This window comes from Amphiura filiformis, chromosome 13, assembly GCF_039555335.1.
Source record: "Amphiura filiformis chromosome 13, Afil_fr2py, whole genome shotgun sequence".
NCBI classification, from domain to species: Eukaryota; Metazoa; Echinodermata; class Ophiuroidea; order Amphilepidida; family Amphiuridae; genus Amphiura; species Amphiura filiformis.
The window spans coordinates 16,467,807-16,486,044 of NC_092640.1; the positions used below are offsets into that span (position 1 = coordinate 16,467,807).

Here is an 18,238-nt window from a genome sequence, read left to right on the forward strand (position 1 = left end):
ATACCGCTATCTCTAAGGTTCGCTATCACTAACGTGTAAAGTCTATGGAGATCAGAATCCCGCTATCTCTAATAGAGAAAAGGGTTCGCTATACCTAAAAAAAAAGGTCCGTTACTTCCAAGGTTCGATATCACTAATTTAGAATAAGGTTCGCTAGTTCTAAGGTTCGATATCACTAATTTAAAATAAGGTTCACTATCACAAATTTAAAATAAGGTTCGCTATCACTAATTTTGAATAAGGTCCGCTATCACTAATTTATTTAAGGTTCGTTATCACCAATTGCAATAAAGGTCCGCTATACCTAAGGTTCGCTATCTCTAATTTTGTTTAGGGTTCGCTATCCCTAATTAATTAAGGTTCGCCATCTCTAATTTTGATTAGGGTGCGCTATACCTAAGGTTCGTTATCACTAATCTTAAATAAGGTCCACTATCTCTAATTTTAAAAAAGGTCCGCTATCTATACCTTATTTAAAATTGGTATAAATTAGAGATAGCGAACCTTGTTTGAAATTAGAGATAGCGAACCTTATTAGAAATTAGAGATAGCGAACCTTATTTGAAATTAGTGAGCGAACCTTAGAGATAGTGAACCTTAGAGATAGCGGACCTTATTTGAAATTAAAGATAGCGAACCTTGGGGATATCGGGATTGTTAAAATTAGAGATAGCGGACCTTATTTTAAATTAGTCATAGCGAACCTTCAATAAATTAGTGATAGCGGACCTTATTTAAAATTAGAGATAGCGAACCTTATTTAAAATTAGTGATATTGAACCTTAGCAATACCGAACCTTAGGTATAGTGGACCTTTTTCGTAATTAGTGATAACGAACCTTAGGGATAGCGAACCTTAAGAGATAGCGGTCCTTAGAGATAGCGAACCGTAACCGACCCATCTATCCTGAAAATCGATGCGCCTATCCATTCACGAGATACAGCATCAGGAGGGACGGATGCACGGACGGACATGGCAAAAACAGTGTGCCTTGCGGTGGACTGGAGGCATAAAAACTATGAAAAACATCACAAAGACACTTGTATTGATGGTTTTCTCTTTTATTTGTTCTCACATGACGACATCAAATCTATTTCCATCACATTCAGTTTTCTGTTACATACACACGGTAGCAGTCATTTCAACATTGTTTTTAATGTCAACACACTTTGATTGGTCTAAATTCATTCAAGTGCACTAACTGTCCTGGACTACAATTGGTTTGTCTAATGCGTAGGACCTGTTTTATGTCCATACTTTGTAACATCAAAGAACATGGATGATATGGATTATCAGAGGGATGTACGGGTATCAAATTATTTGTAGAGGAGCGGATACCTGCACAACCCTCTCAATCAGTGGAACAGGCCAACAATTGTACACCCCTCTTAATTAGTGGAACAGTAGTCCAAATTCTTGTGGCATAAGGGTAATAATAATAAGAGTCCTATGAAGTTGGACTAACCCAATTTGTAGTCCATGATTGTATATACTAACTGTTTTGTAAAAAACTACCCCTTGAGCAAATTCGGTTTAATCTGTGGACTTACTTTCACATCACAAGACAAACAAAATACTACATTGGTTACAATTTCACATACTCCCTGAAGATAAAATGGTATATTCCAGTTGATATACACCCCCTGTGGAAGTCATGAGCTAAACCTCTCAAACAGGGGTGTGTGAATTTCATTCAAATGGGGTTACCTGAATGGGCGACTCCACTTGAAATTCACACCCCCTGTATGGGAGATTAAGGTCATGTCTTCTATAGGGATATGTGGATTTCAACTGGAATAGCCCAATCCAGTATCTATCCCATCTACAAGCACGTTAAAAGTACAAAAAAGGGACGCTATATACATTTTTCTTGATATTTGGGATAAAATCCATGATTAAAACAAAAAAAACCTTATTTTTCTACAAAAACATTCTTAATGAATATGCAACATTTTGTTGACAAGAAAAATAAATTAAAAGTATTGTTTTAGTACACTTATCAGTGGTGGCACCAGATATGAAGGCAGGAGTGGGTGCAAGGGAATGTGGGGTTGGGGGTCAAAATATTTGCCTAAAATTTTGCAATCTTTGCACCAAAACATGAAAATATTGATGTGGTTATTTCCCTGGTGCCACCACTGACCCATAGGTTGCAAAAACTTCCAAACTTAAACACAGCTGAATTGTACACACTTTCCCCTTTAATGATGGGAAATAACTCCTATATTTCTAACTTGACATTAAAATTGGAATGTCTACATTTTTGACCATTTATTTCATATCTTTTTTTGATAGTTGTTGCTTACAATGTGCATTTCGTAATATACAGCTACGGCGAACTTCTTGACATGCAGTGCTTATTTTTTTAATATCAACATTTCATTTTTTTCTAAGCAAGAATTTAAAAACGGCATCTGATCAAAGAACATAAAATTTAAATATTGCAGAAAATTACACCTACAATCCAAGCACTGATGTCATAAATTACCAAAAACATTTCAAAGCATAAACATAATTTTTAATGGGAAATAAAACTTGAATAAGAAGCACATGGAAGAGGAGGTAAAGTTCATGAGCGTTGCTTGACATTGTGGCAAGTTGAGTCCAGGGGCGTAGCAAGATTGTCGTCGTCCATAGAGGGCGTTCTTGAACCCTGCCTGGATCTTCTTGCATGTTTCAAAACCGGATTCCTTGAACATAGTGATATTGTTTCATGGGATTTTGAAATAAAACACCTTGGGGTATAGGATTTCAAAACTACCTAACCGTCACTTTCTTGCCAACCTGTTGTTGTTTTCAAAAATTAAAGCTAAATCAAAAAAGGAACTTCTTTGGTAAAATACCCAATAGTCATGGAACCATGGTCATAGTGTTTACATAGCACATTGGAAAATCAGCTTGGGTTGCAATATATAGCAGTAAACCAATATTCATTTTGTATTGTGTGCAACATCCAAGATTTTTCACTCCAGACAGAATTTGTTTACCAGAAACTTCTGATAATCTGCTAGGGTCACTGAGGCAGTTCAACAACATCCCCCTTGGCAAGCATTACTCAAGGACATATCAAATGTCCTAGATCTGAATTTAACACCCACCTGTTACCATGGCAATTTGGTATCCCTGGTAAAGCGAGGTCAGCCAAATGGCAATTGTAATTGACAAGGGGGAGTACCACCAACATTTAGGGGGAAATTGATGATGCAGGATACAATTCTGAGAAATATTGGATTTATGACTCAATTTAATTTTGGGGATTTTTCTGAAGTGGATGTTTTCCTGCTATAACAGGATATACTTAACAAGGTCAAAGGTCACCATAATGAAATTTGGAATGCGTGTTTAATCCTGTTTATGTGTATTCTTGGAACTGAAGGGAATACAATAATTGGAAAAGAATTGTCAAAACTCCTCCATTCCTATTCCAGTTGTCAACAGGTGCTTTGACATGGGGTAAATATTATGAAAACCCCCACACATTGGCTTGTGTCTGCCATTGCAGGCATTAAACCTAGTGTGACATGGAACAGAAAGGGGTCCAGTGAAATACCTGGTTTTACTATCTTGTTGTGGTGTCAATCACCCACTTAAACCATGCTAGAAGCCCACACTTTTTGAACCCCCTTTCTGAGAAGAATTTTCCATATATAATAAGTTCTGAGGTATAAATGAGATCAAAATTATCAATTTCACTCACCGATTGTGCAAATTCATACTTCATTTTATTGTAAATTTTTGACTAATGATTTATAAATACTGTTCAAGGAACATGGTTCCAGACATTGCAAGGTATAAAATAGTCACATAAAATTAGAATTGAGTTCACAATTATTCACAATAATGCCAAATGAATTACTGGGACAAATATCATATATCACTCAGATGACACAAAATGAATACTAATTTAATTCACTGAATACTTGATATTGAAAAACTGCTGAGCACTACTTGCTATACAGTGTATAAAGGTACTGGATAGACTATGCATCTGCTTTGGTAAACAGGTGGAATACAAACGGAAAATACAAACCGTATTCAAGCTCAACCGTGTTCACTTGCAACTGATCAGTGTCACTCATGACCGATGTTAAACTAACCAAAACAGTTACATTGTCTATGCTATTCCAGTTGACTTCCGTACCCCCATGGAAGACATGACATTATTTTCCCACACAGAGGGTGAAGATTTCAAATGGCATTACTCATTCAGGTAAAGCCAATTGAAATTCACACTCCCTGTGTGGAAGATTAAGGCCATGTCATCCATATGGGGTGTATGGGTTTCAACTAGAATAGCCCAATATCCTTACACAGTGCAGCTTAGTCGGATACAATAAAATCTTTTTTTTGGTTGGTTTTGAATTTTGATTTGTTCAAGTTACTGCACCTCTGGAAGCAGCGAAGTAGCAAGAATGAGAGCTGCCACAACACCTCGAATCTATGACTTGCACCAGGGATGACTGACAGACTACTCTTTAATCTTTCCATTGCATACGTCCCCTTCCCCGACCCCCACCTGCATTGAGAGTTGGGATAAACGAAAAAAAGGAGAAAGAAAGAAAGCCAATTTAAGCCATCAGAAATTGACTATCAATCACTGACTTGACCTACTGAACCTGGCCTTTAAAAATCCTGAGTTAAAATCTCAAGATATGGCTAAATTGGCTGATTTATATAGCATTTGCAGAGGTTTTTATTGATACAGAGTTTTGCTCATTAAATATATCAGTTGGACAAGAAAAAGACAGGTTCAATGTGTCAAATCTATTTACAGGCAGACAAAAAAGTTTAAATAACAGTCTAACAAAATAGTAATTGAAAAAAGAATTATCCAACATTACGCATGGCTGAAGACGATATTATAGCTAACGAAAGAAAACATTCTGTTGTCATAACATCATGATCCCAACAATTCGTATTTCCATGAGTAATGTCAGGTAGTTCCAATTAAAAAACATGATAAATTCATCATTTTATGTACAGACACAAAAAATAATCATCCCATCTTTGCAATCCCCTGTCTTTCCCCAGCTCCCATGGTTATTGCAGCGACACTAACACATCCCTGGAACCAGCCACGTGTCCTCGTTTTGCATAGGGTTGGCTATATGTACAGATCACTAGTGTCAGGAAAGCAACCGTGTGTGATGTGGCCGATCCTCAACTGAATTTCACCCGGTCGGAGCTTATTACATGTACTTATAATAGGAGCCAGAGCAAGGACATAGTACCACAAAGATATTGGGTTGAATCTTAGTAGTAGTCGTCTGCAAAGCGGGAACCTGTATAAAGCAAAAAACAGATAACACAAAAACATGAATAAATAAAATTTTAAAAAAGTAATAAAAAAATATTTTTCGCCATCAATTTATGCATACAGTCCAACCTCTCTTATCAGGAACTCTATGTGGATAGCTCTGTTATCTGGCTCAATGATCCTCATAGGAGACGTATTTGCTTTGACGCTGGTCTTCATTTTGTGCTGTGAAGCATTTAGGACATCTACTACATTTCCTCAAATAGTTGCCCCGGGCGTTTGATTTTCCAAAACGGGTCTTTATTAGAGGTCATTTTAGAACGATACTTCATGTTAAAATCATTAGATACGGTAAGCTAAAAAATCATGCTGAAATGACGGAACTATGAACTTAGGAACAATGACTTCCGGTTCACTTCCAGGTTTACGACCAGATATTCGCCAATTACAGACGCCATTAGCAACCATGTGTGCACCTTGGTAAGCTTACTACACAAGATAGTATAGAAATATCAGCATTTTTGAAACATCTTGGTTGAAAAAAAGTGGTGGGGGTTTTAACTGAAAGAGGGCAACTATTCAATAAAATACGGGGTATATGTTGCTTACAAGGCTAAAATACCATCTTTTGGTGTTAAATACCCGTCTTGAGTAACATTTTTTTTTTCCTCTCAAATTTAGCACTTTGGACATTCATGACCCTGTTTTTACAGAGAGATAAGTCGACTTCAAATTTGACATCAAATTCATATTACGACAAAGAATTGGCATGCATTATTTTCTGACGGGGTGTTTACACTAAGCAGTTTCTCGATTCCCAAGTTTCTGAGCCTGGTACCCCTAACTATTACATAACACACCATTCAGGGTGGGGTTGGATAAATTTGAGCTCATTAAAAACATGATCTCGAAATCATATTTCCATTTCACACACTATATTAGCAGAGAGAATACTGTTTGTTTTTATCTATATCTATACACACAGGATATTCACAGGAAATCATTCACTATGGACCATGATGGCCTCATCCCAATGGCATTGTTCAATAACCTCAATTAAACAATCATAGTGCAAAATTTGACCTCAAATGGCAAAGTATGAGGTTTTGTACCCAACTTTTCTAAGGTCATTCAATGAATGTGCAAATGTATTGGGGTTAAAGAACTGTGCACTGATGGGTGAGCTTGTTGTGGATCCTAGTGACTGCTGGGTTATTGCACCTTGGTATCTGATTCAATAACATGATCACTCACCCAAGCATTAAAGGAAATCATAGCTGGGTTTGTTGCACTGGTGTCAAGATTCAATATTGATCACCCACACAAGCATTTAAGGTACACTGTTCAATTAGTATACTTGAGATTATGTGAACATGTGTACTACATTGCAAACAAACACATAGGGCAGCTATTTTCACTCTTCATTTAAATCCTAAATCTTGATTCGTCTAAGTCTAATGAGTTACTACATGTAACGAATACTTCAAGCGGGAAGAAAATTGTTTCTTTGCAATAAAATGCGCAAGTTCTTAACCCCATGAGAACTACCTGCCGATTGGCCAAAAAGAAGTTTTTATTATCAATTGGACCAATCAGCAACATGGTTAGAATAATTTCACCATGCAAAAAATTGGGGTGAATTGTTTGCAAAGCTCCATTCTGAGTGAAGATATCATGTAAGTGTAATCAATGTTAGATCGGCAGGTAGTGCTCAGGGCAGGGGTTAATGGATATTGTACCGAATAGGTCATTGGTAAGAGTAAATGCCATGAATAGTAGGTACCGTTAAGAGGTGGGAAAACAAAATGTGCTCCAGGGGCACAGGTTCTTGATCAACACTATGGACCACAATGGCCTCATCCCAATGCCATAGTTCAATAACCTCAATTAAACAATCTGAGAGCAAAATTTGACCTCAAGTTGCTGAGTATGAGTTTGTGTACCCAAATTTCAAAAGGTCATTCATTGAATGTGCAACTATATTGGGGTTAAAGAAATGTGCCCTGATAGATGAGCATGTTGTGGATCCTAGTGCAATCTTTGTTTCACCTTACAAGAAAGAATACATTTGGATTGTGGCAACAGTATCTCACCCATTTACTTAGTTTTCAGCAGAGAACTTCAGCGGTCTATATATTTGGTGTAGTGTATGGCGTATACAAAAGTGGGGTTCTGATTGGCTAATTGCATCATCACATCGGCACCTCACTCGCTGGTCAAACTGCGTACCAACGTGTGACCGTGTTCTTTTTACGCGATAATCAGACAGGGCAGACAGACACCGCTGAAGTAATTTTGCTGAATGGTATAGTTTGTAGGATCAAAATATCCATGGGAATTCACACATCAGTTTAGGAGAGTGAGAATAGATTCTCACAGAATTTCTAGGCGTGGTTGGTATCATCCTGTGCATGAATGCACCCGACAGCTTAACTAAACATGTCATTCAGTACATGGCAACACAAACAGACCATGGTTTCAGTTTCTTGTGGATTCTTGCAAGTCCTCACCACAAAAGTGGGGAAAGTTTGAATGTTTTTAAGGCAGGTCAGTAGGCAATCAACTGTCTGAATACGAGTCAATTAAGGCCTGAAATGATAGGACAAAGACTAATTCCCTATTCATGTTGCATTTCCTAATTAAAACCCTTTACTCTTATAGATGTTTGCAGCTGCTAGCATTGGACTTTGTTTGATTTCCTAAATACCTTTTGTATCTGGCAGAGAAGGATGTGACAATCCTAAAACCAGGAACCAGGCTTGCAATAATCCTATCAGGAACTAACCAAGAAAAAGTTCACATTTGAGGAACACTGGCAACGAATCAAAATCACTATTTCACAACATTGTTCAACATTACGCAACAAGTGGTGTGAAAAATCAGGGACTTTATTATTATTATGCACTGGCCATGAAGTATTTGCACACTAATTTAAAGCAACACAATATAGTAAAACCAATTCATATGGTTGGTCCTTTAATTTTACAAACTACAAATGAACAACATGGGACTTAAACCCCCCCACTTTTTTCAAAAAAACGTTGAGATTTTTATACCACTGGAAACCTCTGGCTATATAATGCTTATGTACCAAAAATTTCTTGCAGATTAATTCATTTAGCAAAATTATCGTCAAATTTGAATTTCCTTCTGGTAAACCAGAACGAAATTACAACACATTGTCTATGGAGCAGTGTGATACACATAATCATGCATAACTCGCAAACACAAAATCGGAATCAACTGAAATTTTGGGAATAGGCTTTATATGTGGCTATGTACCAGTGTGGTAGGTCTTGAGACCGGCCTCGGTCTCGAGACCAGCTAAGCCTGGTCTTGGTCTCGGAACCTGCTGGTCTCGGTCTTGGTCTCGGTAACGGCCCTCCTGGTCTTGAGGTCTCGGTCCGAGACCGGCTTCGAGACCAGTAAAATAGCAGAATTCTGGTCATTTGACAGCCCTTATAATTCTGCTCAAACAGCTTTCATAAATAGAATCATTAAAGATTAACTAAATCTCCATTTAACATTCTCATTCTTTATACCTCAAGACCTATTCAAATATTTATAATTACACCCAATTATTAATTGTTCAAAATACCATATAAATTCATCATAAACTATCTCAATATCCAGAATCCTAGATTATAATTATTTACAGCTCCGTTAAAATCTATTTAAGCAACACGTCATATTTCTTTGAAAGTAGCAACATTTTAGTTATTCCAAGCAAACTCAGAAACCCTTCTTTTGTTTTCTTCATAACATATCAAAGGACTCAAAGGCTACCAAATAATGTTAAAATATCTACTCTAGATGATAGGAAAGGTTATGAAACGTTTTCTTATTTTCTTTACAATAAGGTTTTGTTGTACATAATGTTATTATAAAGGTGGCAAAACATTTATTTAATAACATTTGCCAGAAAATATTTAACAATTTCATTTAGCATTTCTCGGTCTTGATCTCGGTCTTGATCTCTGAAAAATGTCATAAAAAAGGATGCTAGGATCACAAAATTCTCCTTTAATTCACCAATCAAGAAATTCAACTTTATTTAAAATAACTTTACGATACACTACTAAACTTGAACACTTTGCAGGTAGCTAAATTTGCAAATATGGACATGAATAGTTGAATGGGTCTCCGTACTTGCTTTCCAATTTGCTTCCTGCAAAAAAAAAAAAGGTTAGTTATACCACCTTTTTGACATTCAAGATTAGCAATAAGAAAAAAGAATAAAATTCTACTTACGGAAACTGCCGCCACGCCCTCCTCCACCATATCCTCCACCACCTCCCCATCCGCCGCCACCACCGCCGTATCCACCTCCTCCATAACCTCCACCTCCATAACCACCGTGATCCGCCGCCACCACGACCGCCACGCCCACCTCCATATCCGCCACCGCCATATCCTCCACCACCGTATCCGCCGCTTCGGCCCACCATATCCTCCACCACCACCGCGACCCCCTCCTCCTCCGCCGCCACGCCGGTAACCACCTCCGCCGCCCCCCGCCCACCCCTCAAGTTGCGCCCTCCCCGACCGCCACGCCCACCTCTTCCACCTGAAAGGCAAAAATTACCACACATAGTTCGTGAGCATGACTGTTGATTAGGCAAAAAAAAAATTGTTTATCCACGTCCGACCGACAGTGTACCCTGGTCCTGACCTGGTCATCTTTTTTTTTTTAAATTTGCGTTAGTATAAATTAAAGAAAGAAAATGTAAATAAAATGAACAGTATAACATGCAGAACCATCTCAAGAGTTAAACCAGTAAAGTGCTGTGTGTTTTGACTTATTTACCAGTCTTTAAATTGTCAGTTTCAAGTGCAATATCTGTAAAAAAAAAAAAATCCGACCTACCGACCCAACTGTTTCATAAGCCTCTATGGACAAACAAACTTTTTTTTTTTTGCCTTATCAGGGTTCCAGCTAGTTTTTTAATTATGGGGACTTCATATCTGCAAAGTTGGAAAAATATGGAGGCCCCCCCCCCCAAGAATATTTTGGTATGTGGGCACAAATTCTGACAAGCTTATCGAGTTCGGGGTCTCAAAGAATTATGGACTCCAGGTCGACCATATATTCTGCGAATTGGAAAATATTTTGGTTCCACATAAAATTGAGTCGAGCTGAACTCAGGTGGCCAGGGTCAGATCCGTTGGACAGAATGCTTTATTTTGCAAATTGGAAATCATTTTGGTTCCACATCAAATTGAGTCTAGCTGAACTCAGGTGGCCAGGGGCAGATCCGTTGGACAGAATGCTGTATTCTGAAAATTGGAAAATATTTTGGTTCCACATCAAATTGAGTCTAGTTGAACTCAGGTGGCCAGGGTAAGATGCGTTGGACAGAATGCTGTATTTTGCAAATTGGAAAATATTTTGGTGCCACATCAAATTGAGTCTAGCTGAACTCAGGTGGCCAGGGCATTCTGCAGATCAGTTCAATGGAACGCTATATTCTATGAATTACTTGCTTTGTAACCAATTTAACAATCTTTACTGAATTGTGTCATTTTCAAATTGAATGAAGCCAAGATGTGTACATTTTTTTTCACAATATGAAAGTAAAAGTTAGCTGTCAACCCTAGCAGAGATGACCATAATCTCTCACACAAGGAGTAGATTTCAAATGGAGTTACCCATTCAAGTAACCCTATTTGAAATTCACACCCACTGTGTGAAAGAATAAGGCCATATCTTCCACAGCAGGCTATGGATTTCACTTGGAATAAGGGGCAGGGGTTAAGTTAAGCAGGGCCATTTGAAATCTACCCCTCCCATTTGGGAGTTTAATATGGTAATGTCCTCCATAGGTGTATGTACAGGGTGTCCCAGAATGATTTATACCGAGAAAGATGTATTTTTTAGGTATAAACGGCATTTCTATTGGTCAAATTGTTTTGCATTTTAAGTCCTACATATATTTAGCGTTCTCAGATTTTTTAGATTTTAAAAATTGGATGTTTCTAGTATCAGTTAGAGAGGATTGCGTTAAAATGGTTAATTACAAGTTTTGACAAAGCAACCTATTTTGAAAATCTGTAAAATTACTAACAGTTCAGTACAAAGTAATGTGTCATTTTCAGTAATAGCAATGTCACACCAAAACGAATCAAGCTATTTCCATGAAAGTCACAGAATAAGTAGGAGACATGTGTGGCATTGTATTGCACTTATTAAAATTAGATACACTGTTGACTATATATTTTTTTTTTTTTTTTCAAACACGGTATAAATCATTCTGGGACACCCTGTATTTCAACTGGAGTAGTCCAATGTTGGGTTTCCTATGATCACTCCAAACACATTTCCAACAAGCAGGGCTTACCCTTAATATTTAATCCTCCTTCTTTTCACCCTTCCGCAAGGCGCAATCATGGTCGCGATTGGCTTTAAACACTAGGATTTTTGCCGAACAACCCAAGCCCAGACAACTATTTCTTGGGGTCTATAGACAGGAAACCTACCTTTGAATTGTGGTTTCTTTGGCTTGGACATCTCAACAGTCACTGTGTTACTACAGTATTCTGTCTCATGGTGTTCTTCAATTGCCTTTGTTGCATCGTCCTTGCTCTCGTAACGAATGAAGGCAAATCTAGAAGAAATACATATTGGGAAACAAATTAGTATTAGTATTAGTAATAATTTACAGAGATGCCAGTCTGTCAGTGTTGTCAAAAAATCCTGAAAAGGCAACAAATTTCCTGAAAATGTTCTTTGCCCCCTACATTTGTACATTATCAGCTGGAAATTCATGAAAGATATCATCCATGACCAGGGCCCAACGATTTGTGAGAAAAAGAGCAAATTGCATGGAGAAAGATTTCAATTTTTCAGAGTTTTGAAGACCAACAAATTCACGGAATTTCAGACAAAAAAAACGGAAAACAACAGAAATTCGCACAAAACATGTTTTTTCCTTGAGAAAAAAAATGAAAAAAAAAAAAATTATGAGCTGTGTGGTTAAAATAATGAAAATGAAGTCCGATTCAAAGATATCAGGCTTAAAACAACTAAGTTGATGATGCAAGCAACTTCTTTTTACCCCGAATGTGAACACGGAATTGAAATTACATCACAGAAAATCACAGAATTTAGTATTTAAAACCATGCACGCAAAATCGTGGAATTCGGTATTTTAAATCACGGAAAACTTGCCACTCTAACCTACAAGTTCGAAGAAAGTGCCTGTGCAAGGTTTACATGAAAGTTGTTTGTCAGATCTTTGGAAGGGTAAGGTTTCTTTTATGAATACTAGCCTTAAAGTATGATCTCAACTCCCTTACCCTTTTGGTTTATCGGTATCCTTATCCTTAATCATCTTCACATTTGTACACCCTTCAAATTTCTCCTTGAGTCCCTCCTCCTCCGTACTGTCCTCATGAAGATTCCTTACAATGACTTCAATGCCGTATTTGCTCTCCTCTGTATAAATACACAAAACATGGCGATAAGTTATAAGGTGCGTAAAATATATTCCCCCCATATTAGGTGAACAGAAAAGGCAAGTTTGTGAAGAATCAACAATGACCTCACTTGACCCCAGATTCCATACCACCCTACATTGCCACTGACCAAAGGATTATACCATGAAAGTACCATCAAAATTAATCAACTTTTGTAGTTTGAAGCATTTTCAAACATATTTGTACAATGACCTCAAATGACCCCTACATACCATTTGACCTCGATCTGTTGACGTCATTGTACCCAAAGGTCATTGTGTCCAAGTCCCATTGAAATCCATCAAAACATGTGGGAGAAATCGTCAAAAGAAGCCCAGGGTTAACAACACAAACATAATATATACACACAGGTAACAGAGTTTGTTTTATAGGCCCCTCTTCAAACTAGTTTGACAAGGACAAAGTACAAATCCAAAGATTAAAGTGGTCTACTGCATGACATACCGTAGGCACCGGAGTTTTGCGCGGTCCGCGCAAAAGCGCACATTTTCGCGCATTTGGGTGTCCAAAGCGCATTTTGGGTTCCATCGAGAATGTTCACGATTTTGACCCATCGATAAGCTTAAAGTTAAAACTTACGATTTTATGCCCCAAATCGGCAGCATTTACAAGAAAATGCACGCAATATTGGTTCTAACTTCACTTATGTACATCAAAATACAAATAACGATCATTAAACCAAGCATAATGTGGGGAAATTTACCCTTGCTTTCGACATTTCGATCGACGATTTGTGATGGTCGCCATCTTTATATTTTATTTTTTCCAGAAACTGGAAATGAACCGGAAGTCGGTCGTAATTGATTGACATGCCATCATTTTACTGATGGTTTTTCGTGTTTTGCATTGATAACAGGGGATCACGATTTTGACCTATTTTTGGCGCATTTTACAAGATTTTGAAAAGTGGCCAGCGATTTTGCTCTTTTAAATCGCAAGCAAAACTCCGTGCCTAACATACCGCTATGAATTGAAGCACATTATTGTGCAAATATTAAAGAAAAAGAAAATGCTTGTTTTTTACCTTTTTACTCAAAGCCCAGGCGGCGAAAGTGGCATGATGGTCGGAAAGAGCCGGCAAAACCGCTTAGCCGTATGGCATTTTCCATACACTAGGCTTGTTTTGTGGGGTTCATTATCGATTCGAAACCCCAACGGCTTTAGCTTGTATTTATATTATTTATCAACATAGGCCTACTTCTTGTGATATTTTAAGCATTTTAAAATTTCAAAATAATCCCATTCAATTACACGGTTGACAACGGAAATGTACTGAATTTAGAGAATGCAAGGCGCTCACCACCTGCTATAAGCCTATAACTGATGTGATAGCACCCTCAATGACCACCGTCTCCATAGACTTGCATGTAAACCCCTACATAAATACCCGAATCGTATATTGTTTGTCATAAAATTCGCACATTATGTTTAGCAAGCATATAGGTATGTCATGCAATAGTTCACGTATGCGACCTTTCCCTTATAATTATACAATTTGTGCTTTAAATTATAAAATGTCCACTAGAAAAAAAGGTGCACAGCCAGTTCAGTGATATGGCAAGTATGCACACTGCATAGGTTTGTGTGTTCAAATTTAGAACCTGTCGTCACTGTTACTTGAGCTGCAATTTCACTATGTAAACATGAGTTAATCCACCTTACCCAATTCTTCCTTTCCTTTAGTGAACTCTATCTTGATCTCGGAGCCTTCAAATTCCTTTCCACTGTATTCATCTATGGCTTTCTGGGCATCCTCTCGCGTTGAGAACATGCCTGTGGCTTTTCTGTGAGGGACGAAACAAAGTAAATATTATTGAATTTCATCCTAGAAATAAATGTGTGCTGAGCTGGAAGCCTAGTATTTGTGCACACAAACGCACCTATTTCACAGACACTTACTGTGAATGATTCAACTACTTTTCCACAATTCTTTTCTTTTATGGCTCCATGTCCGGAAGACTTGCAGTCACACATCCCTGAAATAAATTTCTGGCCACTCTTTGTTTTGTTGGCAATTTGGACCCCCCCCCCATTATTTTTCTCACAGGACATTGGTTCTCAGACAAATGCCTCGCTTTTGGTAAATCATCTGTGGTCTAGCGGATTAGACTAGTATGCCACTTAGAAACATTTATGGGTATCATCATTGAACCATCAACAAATACCCTATTAACTCCAGGCACTTGAAGTAAGGGAGCGTTTGACTTAAATAGGCAACTCAAAAAACTCGGAAGGGGAAACTTGGAATATTTTATCAATACACACATTTTATATCAAATCTGTCTATATCCCTGTAGCTTGGCAATCGAGCTAAGTCGGACTCTGGTGCTAAACTTGCTACATGTAACTCATCTCATCTTAGTTATTGTAACTTGTAAGGAATTGTCAATTCTAAGACATGTAGATAAGTAATTATTATTCTATGCCATCGCACATTAAGTCTTGGAAGTCATACTCTACCCACGACTCAATTTGGATTACAAATGCAGACCTGCCAACCTACGGAGGTCAGCCTGAGGGCCATTGAGACCAAAACCTTGTACATGTACACAAACCAGGTACCGACAAATTCAAAGACTTGAGGTGTGCAATACTTTCAGAATTCACAAAAGGTTTTGCAGGTCTGAATTTATCACAATAGACTAAAGAGAATGATATAGCAAATTTTAAAGTGACATTTTCATCATTTTCTGCTGTTCTTACATTTAAATTTGCCAATTACTGAAATTGTCAGAAAACAGGACTGTCCCTCATTTTCAATTTGGTAAACCCCAAATGAGGGACAGTCCCTCAAAATGAGGGACATTTGGCAGGTCTGCAAATGCCTAAGGATGGAAGAGGAAATAGCAAAGGAATGTAGGGTTGACATTTTTGTCACACAAACGCACACACAGAGAAAGTGCTTATTTCCTAGTATCCGTCAGAAACTCGTTCAGGAGGGACAGTAACCAAAAACTTCACAAAACAGATGAAATTTTCTCTTTGGGTTTAGGTAACTTACCCAGTTGGTTGTTGTGTGTTGAAATCATATCTAAGTTTGACTGCTACAGCTCCTAATTTCTCCTTCAATGTTTCAGCTGTTGTTTGTTTTGATAGACCCGTAATGAATACATTAGCTGTAAGAAAGACACACAGATGAACAGTCATTACAAAACAACAATAGACCTTTTCAAGAGTACTGTTATGAAAAACACCCATCATGATGTGCGATCATCATAAACATATCCAACCTACCGTATTTCGTCAAATAGTCACCCCCTCAAATAAACACCCCCACCACTTTTTTCAACCAAGATGTTTCAAAAATGCCGATATTTCTATGCTATCTTGTGTAGTAAGCTTACCAAGTTGCCCACATGGTTGATAATAGCGACAATAATTGGCAAAAAACTGGATTGGAAACCCGTAAGTGAACCATAAGTCAGTGTTTCTAATTCATAGTTCGTTATTTTAGCGTGAGTTTTAAGTTTTTTTGAATGTGTATTCGATCATGCAGTTGATAAATCAATCAGTATACACTGTGTCATGTAAGAGCAACACAATATAAGATTGGTGTAAACAATCATACAATGTCATATGCTCATAGAATAAGTTTGGTGTTTCCAAAGTCTTCTGATCAGCTGCTCAATAAATCTATTGAAGGGTGGGGAGTTATAACTATAAAACCAATTTTGCAATAGACCATTGCATCAATTTAAGAACACCTTTGCAAATTCAAGAGAAAAATACTTTCCGTCTTTGAGCACATCATTACTGCAGTTGCGATGTGCGTAACAAAGAAGGCACTCTTTGAATAGGATGTTGGGAACTACTGAAGATGTGAATTCAAGATCCTTAATTGCATGACATTATTATAGACATACTGTGAAAGTGACAGTTTTTCGTGTGTGTAACTTTGCTGATTTTGAACTACTTTGCTTGTTCTTATATTCATCATTTTATGTTTTCGTACAAAGCTCTATGCATAAAAAAACACATTTGACCATTTTTGCGGTGTATAGCGTGAAAAAGCACAAAAAATTATTGTTCAGTGAAAATGTCCACTTTTACAGTATTGAACAGACTGCTATTGCAACTCAAGGTCATGTTCCACAACTGGACAGACTACAGTGTATTTGATACTCACTTGAGAACATTTTACGTTTTTCTCCCACATAATCAAGGAAGAGCTCAAAGCCTTCAACCTCAACTCCCTGATTAGCCTTGATGGCAGCCTCAGCATCCTCCTCAGATTCAAACTCAATGAAGGCACGCCTGTAGTAAAACAAAATACACACATAGAAATTAGTCCAAATCATTCATTTTCCACTCTTTGGTGAGCTGCAATGGCAGTCTCTGTGTACTCCTTCCCTTGTATCATACATATAATTTGGGAAAAATTTGATGTGTTCCCCATTGTGTTCAGTATAAATCTGATTAAATATTGATCCGCTTTTAACACATAAGCCAAGCAATAGTTATTTTTCTTGATTTTCCCGCTACATTTTCCAAGTTCTTTTGTCCAAAAACAGGAAAAGACGACAACTCATGATTTTGCCAAAATCAAGTTTTTGGCAAAATCTTGGTAACCTGTTCGCTATGACTTACTCTCCAATCATCGGCTTAAGGTGGTACTACACCCCCTGATCAATTTTTTGACTAATTTTGCATTTTTCAAAAAATAATTACACACTGGTAACAAAAGTTATGTATATTATTCGCCTATTGCACGGTTCCGCCAAATGCGAGTAGAGCCTCGAACTGGCAATAGACATGAAAGGAAGTATTACGTAAATTTCCGCAATGTTATATGACTGGTTCAATTCCCATTCATGCATGCTGCCAGATCGAGGCTCTCCTTGCATATGGCGGAACCGTGCAATGGGTGAATAGGAGCAAAGAATCCAATTACTTCACTGAAATTTCAATGATTCAAAACAAGTGGTTCATTATATGTTAAGAAATGAGGTACTTTCTAGCGGTACCTCTTTTCTTATCATAAATAACGTACCGCTTGTCTTGAGTCACTGAAATTCCTGTGTAGTAACTGGATTCCTTGCCCCTATAATATACATAACTTTTGTTACTAGTGTGTTATTATTTTTTGAGAAAAATGCAAAAATAATCACAAGGGGTGTAGTACCACCTTAAACTCGCACAATTACGGTATTATTCAGAATTATATTATATTCTTACCCCCTACTCCTGCCCATGCCATCTCTGGGTAACCTGATCTCTTTGACTTTCTCTCCAAATGTCTTTTTCAAAGCATCCTCTGTTGTGCTGAAGTTGAGTCCCTTAACAAAGATGGTGCGGACGTCGGCTTCCTTGTACCTGTCTGCACGGTCCTGTGCACTTGTGATTTTGTCTGCAAATACCAACAACAAATGATTGCTTAGACATGTCATAATGTGTGTACACAAGCTAGGCTTTAAAAATACATTGGGGCTAGCGTGATATTGATATGGACCCAAAATAGCCCCTGTGGAAAAATATTTTTCAACAGTACATTCAACTTGCTACTT

General features: G+C 37.7%; 1 protein-coding gene and 1 long non-coding RNA gene across 2 annotated transcripts; both read right to left on the reverse strand.

Annotated features, from left to right (window-relative positions):
• Positions 1-1,041: 1,041 nt before the first annotated feature.
• Positions 1,042-9,768, reverse strand: LOC140168053 (uncharacterized). The gene is made up of 2 exons (XR_011861133.1): positions 9,510-9,768; positions 1,042-5,283 (listed from the first exon to the last, which is right to left on the reverse strand). It is a non-coding gene; the product is annotated as an uncharacterized lncRNA (long non-coding RNA).
• A 669-nt stretch (positions 9,769-10,437) lies between these two features.
• On the reverse strand, positions 10,438-18,121 carry LOC140167446 (nucleolin-like). Its single transcript, XM_072190753.1, has 7 exons — positions 17,910-18,121; positions 16,861-16,988; positions 15,736-15,850; positions 14,397-14,518; positions 12,555-12,693; positions 11,736-11,863; positions 10,438-10,535 (listed from the first exon to the last, which is right to left on the reverse strand). The coding sequence occupies exons 1-7, from the start codon at positions 18,119-18,121 to the stop codon at positions 10,438-10,440; spliced, it is 942 nt and encodes a 313-aa protein (XP_072046854.1).
• Between the last annotated feature and the right edge of the window lie 117 nt (positions 18,122-18,238).

What these genes read in the sequence shown, in the direction of transcription:
- LOC140167446 (XM_072190753.1), bottom strand. Translation starts at nt 18,121, where the DNA reads ATGACATGTCTAAGCAATCATTTGTTGTTGGTATTTGCAGACAAAATC. An exon ending in GGCATGGGCAGGAGTAGGGG is followed by an intron (nt 16,989 to 17,909) that starts GTAAGAATATAA and finishes GTTTTACTACAG; the next exon opens with GCGTGCCTTCATTGAGTTTG. An exon ending in AACACACAACAACCAACTGG is followed by an intron (nt 14,519 to 15,735) that starts GTAAGTTACCTA and finishes CGTCCCTCACAG; the next exon opens with AAAAGCCACAGGCATGTTCT.